The sequence below is a fragment of the Oryza brachyantha genome, chromosome 6 (assembly GCF_000231095.2).
Source record: "Oryza brachyantha chromosome 6, ObraRS2, whole genome shotgun sequence".
In the NCBI taxonomy this organism is placed as follows: domain Eukaryota; kingdom Viridiplantae; phylum Streptophyta; class Magnoliopsida; order Poales; family Poaceae; genus Oryza; species Oryza brachyantha.
In genome coordinates, this window is record NC_023168.2 from 1583630 (window position 1) to 1601133 (window position 17504).

Sequence of the window (17504 nt, forward strand, 5' to 3'; positions counted from 1 at the left end):
GACGGCGGCGAGAGGCGGCAGAGCAGCCATTGTGGACTGAAGTATATATGGGCCTCACGTGAGTGGCAATCCGCTCGGGTTGGGCCGAAGAAGCCCGTCGGCCTGGCGATGGATGGAACTGGATTGAACTGAAGGTTTAATACCACCTCGGAGGCGGAAGGCGGAGAATGGCGCTGCGGTCTGTATATAACAAGGTGGATATGCACGTAGCAAATCATACCTTTCTCGGCCTTTTGGCTAAGATCAAGTGTAGTATCTGTTCTTATCAGTTTAATATCTGATACGTAGGCCATGTGTCTACTGTGATATTAAATTTATTTTTTGTGGGGGAGGGCCCACCACATTGGCTTGCCAATGGGGTCCTCATGTGTCGCCTAGGCGTGGCACTACTGCCTGGGCTTGGCACACCCCAATCAAGACAATACATGTAAAAGTTGATTGTTAGTTTCACTGGTCTTAGTTCTGAATTGAGATGCTTCCCTCTGCTGTTCCGATTTCAGATACCTCTTTACTGAATTATCATATCAAAGTTATTATCCGTAGATCACTGAGACTGGGGACCGAATACTACGTCTAATTGAACTCATGATGCAGCGCGTTGCAATGGTTTGGTTGATCCATTACATGATGCAGTGGGTTGGTTGATCCATGAACAAGAAGCTGGTCTAGAGTTTGGGTACCTCATCAAACTGAATAATAAACACCTACATCAGGTGTGTGCAGAGTTCAGAACTGCAGGTGCCTTTCGAACTCTGAACAATATACATCCACATCAGAGTTCAGATGGCTCGTCAACTCTGAATAACAGTTACCTTGACCGGGCGGTCATTAGTGCCCAAAGCTTGTTTAACTCTGTTTTCTACAGAAAACACTATAAATTCGATGTGATCTGGCAGAAACAACGTAACACTGTAAACATACAAGTTCAGTGTGCTCCGTGGAGCGCAGTACCACACTGAACGCCATGAAATCGCCTCGCTAAAAGAAAAATAAATAAATAAATACAGTGAAATTCACATTTACATCCTGAAGCTGGAAAACCATAATTCTGGTACAATTCGATGCATCTTCTGAAGATTATCAGTGATCAGAATTCAGAAGATACTAGGGTGGAATGATGGATTCGCTGCTCAAGCTTCTTGCTCCCAGACCTGCAGGCCAGAGCTAGCTTTCATGGAGATCCATTCGGGCCCAATATATGGGCCGTAATCCTTCAGGTTTAAACGGGCCGTTAGTAATGGGCCGATTTGATGTTGGGCCTTATCCGTTGGTGACAGAGCGGGTGTGTCCGGCCCAACAACCGTAAGCCGATATGGTAAGGCAATATCCCTTCTCACTTCTCCGCTCCCCCAACCCATCCCCGCTTCGCCCACCCGCTCCCACCCCCCACGACCCGTTCGACGAAATGCCGACGCCGCTGTTCCTCTCGCTCCCCTCGCCGCCGCCGCCGCTCCCGCACCTCCCGCCTGGCCCCAGGCCTCCACAGGCGCTGGCGCTAGCCTGGACGCTGCCGGGCAGGAGGGTTTCTTCCGTCTGCCCCGTCGCCTCCCAGCGCCACTCCGACTACTTCGACCCCCGCGCCCCGCCGCCGCCTCCGCCGCCGCCGCGCGACGGGTACGGGAGTCCGCCGTACTCGTCGCCTCCTGCGGCGCCCGGGACGCAGAATGGGAGGGTGTTCTCCACGTACAGCATCTACAAGGGCAAGGCGGCGCTGTCGCTCGACCCCAGGCCGCCGCAGTTCGCGCCGCTCGATGTAGGTAGAGGGGCGCTGCATGCGAGCTGTGCAACTGCGAGGTGGATTTTTTTCTCTAAGTGTAGTGGGTTTTTCATGTGTGCGCGTATTCGAACTTGCAGTCTGGGGCTTACAAGGTGGTGAAGGAGGGGTTCGTGCTGCTACAGTTCGCGCCGGCGGTGGCGACCAGGCAGTATGATTGGACTCGCAAGCAGGTATGCTGGATTTATCTAATTGATTCATTTTTTTAATGAAAAGATAGCTTTTTGCTGGTGCCAAGTATGAAAGTTTCAACTTTTCAAGAGAAATCGATATCTGTGAGACGCTGGATTTTTACCAGGTGGAGAGGCGTGATGTCCTTATGTGTTTAGAGTATCTAATTTGCTTTCGTTGAAATTTGATGTTACTGAAAGTTCATCGAATGTTGTAAACTTTAGAGAGGCTCTTAATCATTGCTGCCGTTTTGAGCTGATTGTGTAGTTTCTTGTTTGCATGTTAACCCTTGGAAGTTGGGTACATCAAGCCCAACGTCTGTTCTGTAATTGTAAAACAGGCCTGCTGACTGGACGAATGCATTCAATTTTGCTTACATGGACTTGTTTGATGCAACGCAATGCAGGTGTTCTCATTATCTGTGTGGGAGATGGGTAGCTTGCTTACTCTAGGTCCAACTGATTCTTGTGAGTTCTTCCATGACCCTTTCAAGGGGAGGAGGTCAGTACTGTATAATACTATCTGATTGCTAGCTCTTTATTTCCTGACACATCTTCCCTAGTTAATTGTTTAGTTCACAGAAGTGTGCGAATAGTACTCCACATGTTTTCACATGCCTCTGGAAAAAGTCTGCCACATTAAGTTATTGTGCCAACAAATTTTCAGTTCCTTGATAGATATACGTAACAAGTTAACATATCAAATGAACTGATGAAATAGCATGATACAACATAGTTTGAGGGTTTATTACTGTTCCTTAGCAACTCCATTCGCCTTTATCTTTTGTTAAAGTAGAATGGCACGGGAAAGAGAAAGTACTACATCTTCTTTCTTTCAATGAAGATTATTAGTTGCAAAAAGCTTTCTTTGTTTCAACTGCTATTTTTATCTATATGTCAGGTAAGTGTTTCTCTTGCAGGCAGTTACTAAAATTTTTGTTAGTTTAATCTTATTACTATCACAGTATCTCTGACTAAATCTTGCCTGATGAGGCAACACTAAATCACATTACCTTAGCATAGTTTACAAAGACTGCAAAGTGCAAACATATTCACAATTTTCCGATCTTGAAATTCGTTTATTTTTCTTTTATTATTTACGACATGTCCATTCTTTTTTTTATGCATCAACAAAAATCTTTATCCTTATTATTGTTTCATCTTTAAACATAGTGATGAAGGTAAAGTGCGCAAGGTTTTAAAGGTTGAGCCAACACCAGATGGCAACAGTCGCTTTTTCAATCTCAGTATGTGGTCTCCATCTCACCGTTGCACATTTTGTTTACAGCTGAATATATGTTCAATTGTTTGATCCAGTGACTATTGTTTCTTTTAGGTGTTCAAAACCGTCTCCTGAACATTGATGAGAACATTTACATCCCAATTAGCAAAGGAGAATTTGCTGTGATTGTATCGACTTTCAATGTACGTATTGTATCCTTCTCTGCTATACTACTTATTGTTGTACCACAGCATCTTATCACCATCCATTTGAAGTTCATTCTTGATAGTTTAAACAATCTGCATGAGTTACCGTTGCTACATTTAGATTAATTTGCATTTGGGTCCTCTATGTATTCTACATATATTAATGTATGAGAAGTATATGACATAATATACATCCATGGACATAGTTTCTATATGGTTCTTGCAGCATGTAGGGTTGCTGTGTCCTGAATACTGAATAACAGCTAGGATGTAAGTATTATGTGCTTAAATCAACTGTTTACTGTCAGATGTTTTTCTTTTTATTTAAGTACATAACATCCAGAAGTCACATCCATGTTTGAAAATAACGCCCTATTACATTTTAATACATGCAGTATATCATACCACATCTTATGGGCTGGAGCACGTTTACAAATTCCATAAAACCTGAAGATTCACGGACATACACTAGGCCACAATCTGGGCCTGAATATGAGTGGCGGAGGTGATCAAAAGGTGTTTGAATGAAGATGACAATGGTGCTGCTCGCTTTGTTAGATAGAACTTGGTGCATAATTTGGTTCAGCAATCTCTGATCTAGTTAGTTAGCGAAGGAACTTTCAGTTCTTGCCTAGAATTCTTGTCAGAGCAATCTCTGACATTTTGAGGGCAATCACACTGTAACCCAATCAAGTGTAAGGCCTCCTCCATCCTTGTCAGGATGAAAATCTGACCCCTGGAGACAACCTCCTTGGTGATTCTTAAACTGCTAAACTACTTGAATAGTGAAAAAGACCAGGAGTTCATGCACTTCCTTACGTGAGATTATTCTGATAGTAGCTCTTTGTTGGAGATACAGTAAGCCGCCTGAAAGCTTTATACGCAAATTTCATCATATTTAGCTTATGTTTAGTTTGATATCTTGTCAAATTTGGATATAGTTTTGTGTAGAAATTTTTATTTCCAAATATTGGTAGGAATTGGCATGGTTATGTGCTAAAGTATTATTTAGTTTGCTTCCGTACTAAAATTTGGTGATACCAAAAAAATAGAATGGTTCTTTGGCAAAAGAAAAAAAAAAGAAAAGAAAAGAAAAAAGCCATGCGTGTTTCTTTCTGCTCACTGACTTGACTTGAGATGAAGTTGCTCGATCGATTGAAAGCTCTAAGATGAAGCCTACAGCGAAATTAAATACTATAACTGTCGGATATTTGGGTCACAATAGAGAAAACAATCCCTTATTTGGATACATGGACTTATTTTTAAAGTTTTTGTCACATCAAACGTTTAGACGTTAATTAGAAGTATTAAATAGACCGATAACAAAACTAATTGCATAAATAAAGACTATTTCATTAGATAAATTTTTTAAGCCTAATTAATGGACGATTAGCAAATGTTTACTATAGCATCACATTCGCTAATCATAAAATAATTAGGCTCAATAGATTTGTCTTATGAAATAGTCCAGAGTATGAGGTGATTTTTATTAATAGTCTATATTTAATACTTCTAATTATATCTAAACATTCGATGTGACATAGACAAAAAAAAGTCCCTGGAAAACAAGCAAGATTTAAGTCGGATTGTTCGGCTTTGTTAAGACAACCAACCCAAAACATTGTAAAATGCTCCACGTAAATGATACTCACTGGTTGACGCCGTTAACTTTTTTATTTATGTTTGATCTCTCGTCTTATTCAAAAATTTTTGTCCAAATATATAAAATTATAAATTAGACTTAAAGTTACTTTAGTAATATATCAAATCATAATAAAATTATCAATAATTATATAAATTTTTGAATAAGACAAAGGGTCAAACGTAGATGAAAAGTCAACGATGTTAAATAAGAAAAATTAGAATAAGTAATAGATAAACAACTAGAGAGACTAATCAAGCGTACATTCTCCAAGAGTAAGCTAGTGAAAAGATATAGAATAAGTTAGCACAAGAACATTACAATTTTAAGATAGAAAATAGTTAATACACTGTAAGAGTTTAATAGCATAGTCAACTACTGTTTCCAATTTATCTATAATCAATCTAATAACTAATTTATACAATAGCAGCCTATATAACATATGCTACTATGTCTCATCTGGTATATATATATTGTGTTCTAAAGTCCGTGCTGCGGCTAACTGTATAGCTCGTTTCTTTCTTATTTTAAAATATATTTATAACTGTTATAGTCTGTTATTGCACCTGCTAAAAGGACAGAGGGAAGTCATTGATTGTTCATGCCCTTCGTTGAGGAGGCTTCTCACGAAGCCAGGTTACTCTCAACCGATTTTCTATTTGAGCGACCAAGTCTGGTGAAGTCTTCGTCTTCGATCCACCGCATGCTGCAGCAACAGCAATGTGAAGGCCTTGTTTAGTTTCTAAATTTTTTTTCCAAAAACATCGTATTGAATTTTTGGACACATAAATAAAGCATTAAACATAGATGATCCAAAAAACTAATTGCACAGTTATAAAAGAAATCTTGTGACGAATCTTTTGAGCCTAATTAGCTCATGATTAGCCATAAGTGCTACAGTAACCAACATGTGCTAATGACGGATTAATTAGGCTCAAAAGATTTGTCTCGCGATTTCTAGGCTAGCCGTAAAATTTATTTTTTCATTCGTGTCCGAAAACCCCTTCCGATATCCGATCAAACATTTAATGTGACACTTCTTCCAAAAATTTTCTTTATGTAAACACCACCGAGGTCTTGGTCTGCAACCTACTCCACCTAGAGCCAAATAAATGACTATTTTCTAGTACTATTTTTTCACCTACGCCCTCTCATTTGAATTTGTCGTTATTTATCTCCATCTGTCTTTACACTCATAAACGTGTCTTGATAATCTTTTCCAAAAATAAGGCCTTTAGAATAAGGCCTTGTTTAGTTATCAAAAACTTTTAATAAAAGATTCACGTCGAACGTTTGATCGGATGTTAGAAGGGGTTTTCGGACACGAATGAAAAAATATTTATGTATAATTAGTTTTAATGTTTATGTATATTTATTATTTTATTTAGATATCTAAAGATTTGATGTGATATTTAAAAAAAAAAGCTTTTAGGACTACGCAGATGCCAGCTATGAAAGGTAGGGAACGAATATTCCCACATCTGTAAAGTGACACCGACAGATCTATTATCTTGACCCCAGTAAATATTTTTAATATGCTACTGCTAATATTTGTTTATATAAGAACAGTACTAGCTCCCTGCAGGTCTGTCCTCACTGCAATTCAAGCAGATCCAATCCAAGTGCTACTTCTCTCCGACGAGCTCGTTACTGGCGGACGAATCCAGCGATGGCGGAGGCGGCGGTGATCGGCATGGCGAGGTCACTGCTGGGCAGTGCCATTAGGGCGGCTGCTTCCGCCGCTGGCCAGGAGATCACCAACCTCTTCGGTGTGCAAAAAGACATCAGGTATACAACCTCCTCACCCTATCCATCCATCCATCTATCTATCTAGAAATTGCCGCATGCATTCCATGGCAACTTTTATAAGAGAGTAGGAGTACTGTTTATGTATTGTTCCATCACTATTTTTTTTCTAAAATGTTTTCCATTATTATTGTAAAATCAATCTCTCACCAAGTTATATAAGGCCCTATCTATTTTAGATTCTAGCCACTAGATTACTGTGAACAAGCTTCCAAACCAATAAATGGTGCGGTTCTTGAAAAAAAAAGGAACTTTCTAATTATAAAGAAAAGTTTCTTAAGAGTCTAAATAAGTTTATTTGTAAGTTTATAATATTTAATAGTACTTTATTAATCACACACCAATTGAATGATGCCTTCTCCTATGAGCCATGCGGCTAATCAGCTAAAAAGCTGGTCGGATAATACACAAGATGTTGCACTCATATATGCGTTTTTATTTAGAACCGACATATATGACATCGATCCATAGTTTTTTTTCCTTTTTAGAAAAGGCTCATATAATAAATATGATAGTTTTAAATTCTTAAGAATCAACCCATATAGTATTTTCCAAGGACCATAAAACCTTTCTTAATTACAACACATATATTATTGGAGTATCTTTCAAGATTAATCTATACATATAGTCTGATGCTTCTAAAGTAAAATATTTTAAAAGTTTGAACTAATAACCTTTATGTTAACCCTTTCCAAATCTATAACTATTATCGAACTAACAATATGATCAAGACGTGCTTATGAATTTAAGATTCTATTAGAAAATTTCCTTTGAAAAATATTTATATATGACATATCATGTTTTCCAAATACAATTACTCTATTAATAGGCTCCATTTTAAAAAAATATTTATATTTGAAAAACATTTATGTTTGAAAAATATTTTCAAACTAAATATTTAAATGTTATTAATAGGCTCTATTAATAGTCAAAGTTTAAAATTTTTGACCAAATCCTTGTTTAAAACAAAGAATTATAGAACTCGTGGGAGTAGATGCTATGCACTTCTCTATTTTTAGTGTTTCCAAAAGACCACCTACCTTTAATATATGATAAAAGATATATCTTCACGAGCGTCGGAATTTTCATATCAGTACGTTTCACTTGGCGTTGAGACTTTTCATTGTTCCGTGCGTGTGGTTACAGCTAGCTAAACAACTAACTTGGAATGAGATTCTTTGAACTCGTGGTTGCTAGGTTCATAGAAGAAGAGTTGACAACCATGCAGGCATTCCTGAGGGCTATCGAGGTTACAAAGGACAAATATGAACTAGAGAAAGTATGGGCAGATAAAGTGAGGGATCTAGCATATGACATTGAAGATTGCCTTGAAGATTTTGCCATGGTTGTGAAGCACCAAAGCCTCTCACAGAAGCTGATGAAGCTCAGGCATCGCCACCGAATTGCTGTCAAGATTCGGAGCCTCAAGCTAAGGGTCGAAGAATTGAGCAGCAGAAAGATGCGTTATGATGTTCCTTCTTCTAGTGGTACGGATGACTTTTCAAGCAGCATGGACATTTGTCGACATCAGGGTGCTCACTACGTTGATGAAGCTGATCTTGTTGGATTTGCTGGCCCCAAAAATAAGATCCTGGAGATGATATCAAGCAGTGAAAACGCAGAATTTGAAACAATATGGATAGTTGGAACTGGAGGTCTTGGCAAGACTACTCTTGCGAAGAAGGTCTATGAAAGCTCAAATATCACAAGCGTGTTCCATCGTGCTTGGGTCACTGTGTCGCAGTCCTTTGATGTCATGGATTTACTGAAGGGTATGATCAAGCAACTCCTAGGGAAAGCTTCACTGGATGGTCTCTTAGAAGAATTTAAGGAGGTGAAGGTAAAGGAGAATAACCTTATGGATCACCTGAAGGAAGGGCTCCGAAATAAAAGGTATTTTCTTGTTCTTGATGACTTGTGGAGCATAGAAGCATGGGCTTGCATCAAACCTACTTTATGGGGCAATAATGGAGAAGCTAGCCGAGTTGTAGTAACAACAAGAAATAAAGACCTAGCCAAAGGCAGTTCTAGCCCACTAGTCTACCACCTTCAGGCATTACGTAGAGAAGATGCTACGAAATTATTGCTGGCAAAAACCAATAAAAGCATGTCTGACATAAAAAAAGATGGGATGAATGAAACATTTGAAAAGATACTAAAGAAATGTGGAGGTCTACCACTAGCTATTGTCACAATTGGTGGACTCCTAGCAGCCAGTGATGTGAAAGAGTGGGAGGAATTGTATGCACAACTTCCTTCGGAACTTGAGAACAACCCAACCCTTGACGCAATGAGGAAGGTGTTAGCCTTGAGTTTCAAATATTTGCCATTTCATCTTAAGCCATGCTTTCTATACCTAAGCATCTTCCCAGAGGATTTTGAGATTCAAAAGAAACGTCTAGTGTATAGATGGATTGCAGAAGGTTTTGCACCTAGGGATGGGGTAAGCATTGTGGATGTTGCAATCAAATACTTTAATGAGTTAATCAACCGAAGCTTGATTGAACCATCAAGACTGAAAATAGATGGAACTATCAAGAGCTGTCGAGTCCACGATATCATGGTATCAATTTCTAGAGACGAAAAGTTTGTGTACTGGATAGGTGATAAAGAAGCCAGAGTCCAGCGGGGGGAAACATCCGCCATGTGGCATACTACAATAGCAACAGCTCGGAGGTAGCCATGGAATGGAACCGTGTCCGGCCATTAACAGTGTTTGGTAAGAGACCCAAAGATCTAGCACCTTTGCTTTGTTCATCCCAACTAAGGATGTTAAGAGTCATGGATGTTCAAGGAGTTAGATTTGGAATGACACAAAAAGAGATGGACCATATAGGGTCGGCAGTCCACTTGAAATATATGAATATCCAGTGTGAGCGTGATGATATTAATGTCCCTCACTTTGATGGATATTCAATTATTTACAGAATTCCAAGGTCTATAGGGAAATTACAAGGTTTAAGAGTTTTGGACATATCTAATACTTACATAGCATCGCTGCCAACTATGATATGTGAACTCCAAAGTCTCTGTGTCCTCCGTTGCACAAGAAAAGGATACTACGATTTCCTTGATCCATTTAAACCTAGAAAATTATGGTGCATTCATGTAATGAAGTCTTTGGCTAATTCCCATAAGCTGTTCCAACCCTCGCCGGAGTAGGATTTCCCGGAATCGATTAACACAACGCGATCACTTGAATCACACGAGCGCGAGAGAATTTTGGTGCGGGCTTAACCTCCAGCCGCTTTTCTGCTTTCTCCATTTATATAGCAAAAACAAGAACAAATTGACGCGCACAGCACGCCACGTTCCTTCGCGAGTGGCGCCATCCCACCACCTAGAACATGTCGCGAAGCTCGGACTCGATGACCCACTCACGCACGATTTGATCGTGCACAACAGACTCGGACTACGCCCAACTAACAAATCGGGCGCAACAACGAAAAAACAGAAAGCAAAAATAGCTAGACACGCTACAGTAAGCGAAAATAACTAAGCACAACCACGCCTGAATTACATAACAATCTCCCCCTAAGTCCGGCGTGGTTCATTTAAGCTTCACGACTCCGATTAGCTCATGAAGTTCCTGGAACTTGGTCCTCCCGAGCGCCTTCGTCATGACATCCGCGAGCTGACCTTGCGTGCTCACGAATTCCAGTTGCACCGCCCCCGTCTCCGAGCATTCACGAATGTAATGAAATTTAGTGTCGATGTGCTTACTTCTATCGTGAAGCACTGGATTTTTGCTAAGGGCGATCGCAGACATGTTGTCCATCTTCAGTGTTGGCGGAGATGCTTTCGTGCCGAGTATGTTCTCCAGAACTCGCCTCAGCCACACGCCCTGACAGACCGCCATTGTGCCTGCTATATACTCCGCCTCGCATGATGACAGTGCCACCACGCGCTGTTTCTGCGATTGCCAAGTCACAGGATTGCCGTCGAGGAATAGATGCTGCCACTTGTACTCTTCCGGTCGTCGACGTCGCCGGCAATGTCACTGTCGCTATAGCCGACGAGGGTGATGTTCTTGCTTCTCCTGCAGTACACCAGCCCGAAGTTGATTGTCCCAGCAACGTACCGAAGCAGGTGCTTCATCGCCGCCAAGTGTTCTTGTCGTGGATCCTTCATGAACCTGCTCAAGTAACCCACGGCGAACCCTAGGTCCGGCCGTGTGTTCATCAAGTACCGCAAGCTGCCGATCAAGCTGCGATACTCGGTGGCGTCCACCGTCGGCGACGTGCTTTGCTTGGACAGCTTCAGTCGTGTTTCCATCGGCGTTGCGCACGAGTTGCAGGTGGCCATCCCCGATTTCTCGAGCACCTTCTTGGCGTAACTTGCTTGAGAGAGCTCGATGCCGCGACGCCCTTGCCTCACCTCGATTCCAAGGTAATACGAGAGAATTCCCAAGTCACTCATGCGGAACACGGTCTTCATCTCCCTCTCGAAGGATTTGATCTCGGCATCCGATTTGCCAGTGATGATGAGGTCATCGACATAGATTCCTACCACCAACCGTGCCTCCTTCGCGCCACGCGTATACAGCCCGTGATCGCACTCGCTCCGGGTGAAGCCGAGTTCGTGCAGGCTGGCATCCAGCTTGATGTTCCATGCTCTTGGCGCCTGCCGAAGTCCATACAACGCCTTATGTAGCCTGAGTGCTTTTCCTTCGTGCCCGGCGGCAGTGAAACCCGGTGGCTGCTGGACATATACTTCTTCTTCAAGTTCTCCGTTGAGGAACGCCGAGTTCACGTCCATATGGTGCACCGCCCATGCATGGTGAGCAGCCACAGCCAGCAGCACGCGCACGGACTCCATCCTAGCGACCGGCGCAAATACTTCTTCGTAGTCGATCCCTTGCCGCTGCACATACCCCTTTGCAACAAGCCGAGCTTTATGCTTGGTGACGTTCCCGTGCTCGTCATGCTTGAGCTTGAACACCCATTTCAAGCCGATGGCGCGTTGTCCCTTTGGCAGTTCCACCAGTGACAGGTCTTGTTGTGCTCGATGGATGCCATTTCTTCAAGCATGGCGGCGCGCCACTCCGGGCTCCCCTTTGCCTCATCTGCCGAGGTAGGTTCTTCACCTATGGCCACCATGAGCTCCTCTGCCACGTCCCGGTTTGCATAGCCGGGGGGCGAGCATTCCCCGAGTATGTTGTCGATCTTGCGGAACCGAAGAGGTACGTCGTCGTCGTGATCGTCATCTAGGTCGGGCTCCATGCTTGGTGGAGTGGCGAACTCGACTGTCGATGTAGTTGCGTCAGGAGGCGTGCGGGGCTCAGACCCGCACGTGGGTGTTGCCGGGGAGCTCGACGATGTTGGAGTGGCGACAGGGCTGCCATGCCCCATCGACACCGTTATGTACTGAATCTAGAATGGCTCCGCTTCGTCACCAGGTCCGGCTCCCTTCTGATCTCCCCAGTCCCAGCCGCGTTCCTCCTGGAACACGGCGTCGCGGGAGATGTGGACGCCCTTCGTCGCCGGGTTGTAGAAGCGATATGCCTTCGAGCCTGGTTCGTACCCGACGAACACCATCGGGGTGCTCCGGTCGTCGAGTTTTGCGAGATATTTTCCGCCGTTCTTGACATGTGATACACAGCCAAAAGTGCGTAAGAATTGAATAGGTGGCTTTGTGCCGTGCCATACCTCATACGGCGTCTTGCCTTCCACACTTTCCGTCGGGGCTCGGTTCAAGATGAACACAGCCGTGGTTGCAGCCTCCCCCCAGAACCAGCCGGGGAGCGACTTTGATTTCATCATGCTTCTCGTCATGCCCATCACGGTCTGATTTCGCCTTTCCACGACGCCATTCTGCTGAGGCGAATACGGCGCGGTGAGATGCATCTGGATCCCTTGCTCGGCGCAGTAGTCCGCAAAGGATCGCGCCGTGAACTCGCCGCCGCGGTTGGTACGCAGCGTACGTAGCTTTGAGACGGCTTCTGCCTCCGCGTCAGCCCGAAAGCGCATGATGGCCTCTGATGCTTGGTCCTTCGAGCGCAGGAGTACGAGCCACATATAGCGACTCAGGTCATCAACGAGCAGCAGGAACAGTTTGTTGCCGCTCGGTGTCGCTGGCGTCACCGGCCCGCAGAGATCGCCGTGCACCAGCTCCAGCTTGCGTTCGGCGCGGAAGCTGGCATGCTTCGGGAATGGATAGCGTCACTGCTTCCCGGCCAAGCAGCTGTCGCAGACTTGATCGACGTGATCAATCCGCGGCAACCCGCGCACCATGCCTTCACGCCCGAGTTTCTGCAATGCACGAAAATTCAGGTGCCCGTAGTGCGCGTGCCAGCGCCAGGCTGCATCATCTCCTTGTGCTGCCAGACAAACTGGTTTGTCGATGTCGAGGTTGACGGTGTAGAGCCGGCTTGCCGAGCGACGGACGCGAGCCAGCAATCGTCGCTGCTGATTCCAGACCGTGAGAACGCCATTCTCACAGGACCATTTGTACCGCTCCTCGTCGAGCTGGCCCAGGCTGATAATGTTGGTGGTGAGGTGTGGAATGTGGTACACTCCCGTCAGCGCTTGGTGCTCGTCGTTCCTGCACTTGAAGAGCACTGTGCCACGTCCCTCTATGCCGACGACGGAGCCGTCACCGAATTTCACGGTGCCACGGATGCCCGTGTTAAGCTTGGAGAAAGCCGATCTTGCTCCCGTCATGTGGTTGGTTGCGCCAGTATCCAGGAGCCAAGTCCTGGAAATTTCTTCGCTTCCGTCCCCGAGCTGAACATACAGCTTGTGTTCGTCGAGGTGGACGATTGTCATTGGCGGCGGCGGGTACGAAGCCTGCTCTGGGGCGAGCTCCGCCATGGCCAACATCAACATGGGCTCTTCGGCCTCCTCCTTGGGATCTGCCTCGGCCATGTGGGCTGCTTCATCGCGTTCTTCTTGCGGCATTCCCGGGCCCAATGGCCAGAGATACCGCAGTACCTGCACTGATCATCAGCGACCGACCCGGTGATGCCACCGGTGTTTTTCCCGCCAGCCTTAGCCGGCTTCATGGTGCCGCGTCCCTTGCCGCGGCCGCGGCCGCGGCCGTGACCCTGCTTCTGGCCTGAGGACGAGCTCGAGGATCCCGTAAGCTGTTCCAACCCTCGCCGGAGTAGGATTTCCCGAAATCGATTAACACAACGCGATCACTTGAGTCACACGAGCACGAGAGAATTTTGGTGCGGGCTTAATCTCCAGCCGCTTTTCTGCTTTCTCCATTTATATAGCAAAAACAAGAACAAATTGACGCGCACAGCACGCTACGTTCCTTCGCGAGTGGCGCCATCCCACCACCCAGAACATGCCGCGAAGCTCGGACTCGATGACCCACTCACGCACGATTTGATCGTGCACAACAGACTCGGACTACGCCCAACTAACAAATCGGGCGCAACAACGAAAAAACAGAACGCAAAAATAGCTAGACACGCTACAGTAAGCGAAAATAACTAAGCACAACCACGCCTGAATTACATAACATAAGCGTCGTAAAGTAACTGCTGAGCTCCACATGGCTTGTTCTAGTGGCTGGTTTAAGACAAGAGGTGTGGGGGTACCTAAGGGAATTGGAAATTTAAAACAGCTACAAGAACTAGGGCTTGTGGATATCAGGCAAATAGTAGCGATGCAGTGAATGAGCTGGGGGAGCTAAGCCGATTAAAAAAATTAAAGCTGGAAACAAATGGTGCCACACAGCCAAAATGCAATGTGCTATGTGCAGCCATTGAGAAGCTCACGTCCCTTCAATCTCTCTACATATATTCTACTAAGGCCAAGGATTCTTCATTGGCAAGTCTCGAGTGGCTACATTTGATTTCTCCTCCTCGCTTTCTGAAGAGCCTGCATTTGCGGGGATGTATTAAGGAGATTGACTGGGTTAAGGGGCTCACACACCGACTTATTTGGAAGTGAACTTGAAGGTAAAACCGTACAGATACTGGGAGAACTTCCCAATCTCATGATCCTGCAACTTGTGGGGGACGCATATGTTGGGGAGAAGAAGGAGAGGCATTCCCAAAGCTCAGGAGGATTAAGATTGATGATCTAACTCACCTAAGAGGGATGAGATTTGAGGAGCGCACCTTGCCTCAGATGGAAACAATAGAAATCTCTTACTGCAGGTTGGAATCAGGGATTATTGGGATCAAGCACCTACGGAAGCTCAAGGAGATTTCACTCGAATGGTGTGGTGGAGTGGCGAGGCTTGGGCAGCTGCAAGAAGAGATGGAAGCAAACCCCAATCGCGCTGTTCTGCGAATAGAGGACAGCTCATCCGAAGAAGGGTGGTATAGTGGAGAGGACACCGAAGAAGGGTCAGCTATGCACAGCGACCCATCCGACCATGACTTAGGGGACACCGTGGGCGAGAGCTCGCAATCCAACCAAGGTGGTGATGACGAGCAACAGGTTAGTCTTAGTCTTACTACTTGCTCTCCTCTCTCGCTTGAGGTTTCTTAAAGCCATTTTTTTCCCTTCCACTCAAAGTTAATTAGTTCCTCTCTCTCTCTCTCTCTCTCTCGTTGTAGCCTAACACAGCAGCGGAGATTATGCCTTCAGGCGCAGACCCCTCTGCCTCTACCTGATTAACTTCACGTGCCGACGTGGTGCTGATCTCAGGCCATCTCCAAATAGATATCTATATAATTTTTTAATGAAAGAAAGATAAAGACTATCTTTTAATCAAGAGATTGTCTTTTAAGTATATTTTGATGTTAAGTGAGAATAAATTGTAGGATCATTTGTACTATAAGTTATTTGTTAAGAGTTGGACCATTGAAGAAGCTGACATTTTAGAATGCAAGATAGTATGTTATCTCTATCTCTCAGTGTAAGCTGTTTTTTTAATCCTCGCAGCGCTATAACGATGTCGCTGCACCACACCAAGTATATATATATATATTACAATGTCTATAGGACACTGTGTTTGTTATCCTGGCAAAGTCAGTTCGCTGAGTTTAGCATTCACACAGAGTTATACGCTATCTTAACTAGTATCATGCGGACGAAGTAGCTAAATTATGTATCCATCTTCTGTGTTATCAATTGCCACAACACTTTATTCTGTTGTGCCTGAAAACCATACCCTTTTTTTTTTATCAATTGTTGAATTTGCGTACTAAGACTGCAAGTACTAAGACTAAGACTAACCTTTTGCTGATGATTTGTTTGCTGAGAGCAATCAATATAAAGGTAAAACTATGGAAATACTTGTTGGCTCTGCCCAGACATGGCTCTTCATTATTTTCAATTTATATAAGTTCATGGGGAAATTAGCATTAACAACAGGAGTACTTTTCCTATATTCAGTTGCCAGGATCTTGATATCTATGAGCTGGAGAGAAACAAGCATAATTTCAAGGGGTGCAAGTCAGCTGGACTCTGAATTAACAATTTCAGCACAGTCCCTTGAGCTAGCAGAGGAGTAATGACACTTGAAGATCAAAGCTTGTCTGAACTATGAACAATGAAGAGAATCTGACTGATAATAGGTCAGCTCTTCTCAGTAATAGCTCTCGCCTGCAGTTATCATCCAGATTTTTGTTATTCTTACGATTTCTAATATCATTTTCAGCCTGTCAGGCAAATATTTGGGACCAAATTCATCTCAACGACAAAGGCATTCAGTCACAATTTATTTTTCATGATTTCCCCCGAGTATTTGTTGAATGGGAGACACTTTTTCCTGTATGCAAGCCGGTCGGCGTGGGCCCATTAATCAGCTGGCCCGTTCGGCCAGTGGGCCGGCCGGCCCACGAATCTACTTGAAGCGTCCCAACGAGCTAAGCAGAGTCATTGCCTGTAATAATAATATTGCAGAAAGAATTGAACATCTCCTCTCAAACATTTTTGTTTGATTCATTGTTTACTTGTTTGCATTAGGCCTGAAAGCCTGCAACCCTAATGTTAGCGATGTACATGTGACCATTAGTGAGTGCTTAGCGCCAAAACCAGATGAATTGTGGAGTTAATGACCAAATTGGGGAGGGTTAATTCTGTGTGTGTGGTGTCTGGTCTGATGAACAAAGACGAGAGGACTTGACCAACATGGCTGCTCTGACCTTCAGCTGACAAAGCTTTTACAAATGGCCTGTTATTTTGATAAAGTTTCTGTGGTCAGGACAAACGGCTGCTTTCTTTTCGTGTTGTTGTTTCCTTCTTTAGAAGTTTTAACGAGGCCTGTTTCATCATTTTACATTAAGAAAATGCCATCTACAGTTTAGCAGATGACGGGGGGCATCAGATATATAGTCCCTTATCCTGGTGAATATGGGATCTTTGACTTAACCAAGACAAGTTGTCTTATCTTGTGGCTGCACTTTGCTTATTGATTATATCTTGCTTATGAGAGGCTCAAGCTGGGGCAGGCAACAAACCCAGCGGCACATATGAGGGGAAAACATAAATGAATAGCAATACCTCGTTTGCATTTCCTATTGTTCGAAACTTTGTCGCGAGGCCTAACTAAATAGAGTTTTTTTTAACATCCTTGAAAAAAATACCTAAGGGTATTATATCTTTTAGTGTAAAAATTTAGTATCTCAAGGTACCAGAATTTTGCTCTAATTTTTTTTTACCTCAAAGTATTTTTCTAGGATGGTAAAAAAAAACTCAACTAAATATGCTAAATTTGGTTTCAGTTGACCAAACACTCTTTAAAGTTTCTGTAAGAGGATGTGCAGGGTACTCAACTT

At 43.9% G+C, this 17504-nt stretch overlaps 3 protein-coding genes and 1 non-coding gene across 4 annotated transcripts; all 4 read left to right on the forward strand.

Moving 5' to 3' along the window:
- The first annotated feature begins 216 nt into the window (after positions 1-216).
- On the forward strand, positions 217-413 carry LOC121054826. Its single transcript, XR_005812110.1, has one exon. It is a non-coding gene; the product is annotated as a U2 spliceosomal RNA (small nuclear RNA).
- Positions 414-1345: 932 nt separating this feature from the next.
- Positions 1346-4250, forward strand: LOC102717072 (single-stranded DNA-binding protein WHY1, chloroplastic-like). Its single transcript, XM_006656568.3, has 6 exons — positions 1346-1753; positions 1855-1947; positions 2352-2446; positions 3118-3191; positions 3281-3369; positions 3768-4250. The coding sequence occupies exons 1-6, from the start codon at positions 1406-1408 to the stop codon at positions 3879-3881; spliced, it is 813 nt and encodes a 270-aa protein (XP_006656631.2). The 5' UTR covers positions 1346-1405; the 3' UTR covers positions 3882-4250.
- Positions 4251-6683: 2433 nt separating this feature from the next.
- Positions 6684-9982, forward strand: LOC102717349 (putative disease resistance RPP13-like protein 3). Its single transcript, XM_040524860.1, is given in 3 exon segments — positions 6684-6802; positions 8018-9431; positions 9434-9982. Coding segments are annotated over 3 exon segments (2082 nt in total).
- A 4807-nt stretch (positions 9983-14789) lies between these two features.
- On the forward strand, positions 14790-15429 carry LOC121053213. The gene is made up of 2 exons (XM_040524732.1): positions 14790-15219; positions 15339-15429. Exons 1-2 carry the CDS (start codon positions 14875-14877, stop codon positions 15393-15395), a joined length of 402 nt encoding a protein of 133 aa, XP_040380666.1. The 5' UTR covers positions 14790-14874; the 3' UTR covers positions 15396-15429.
- The last annotated feature ends 2075 nt before the right edge of the window (positions 15430-17504 follow it).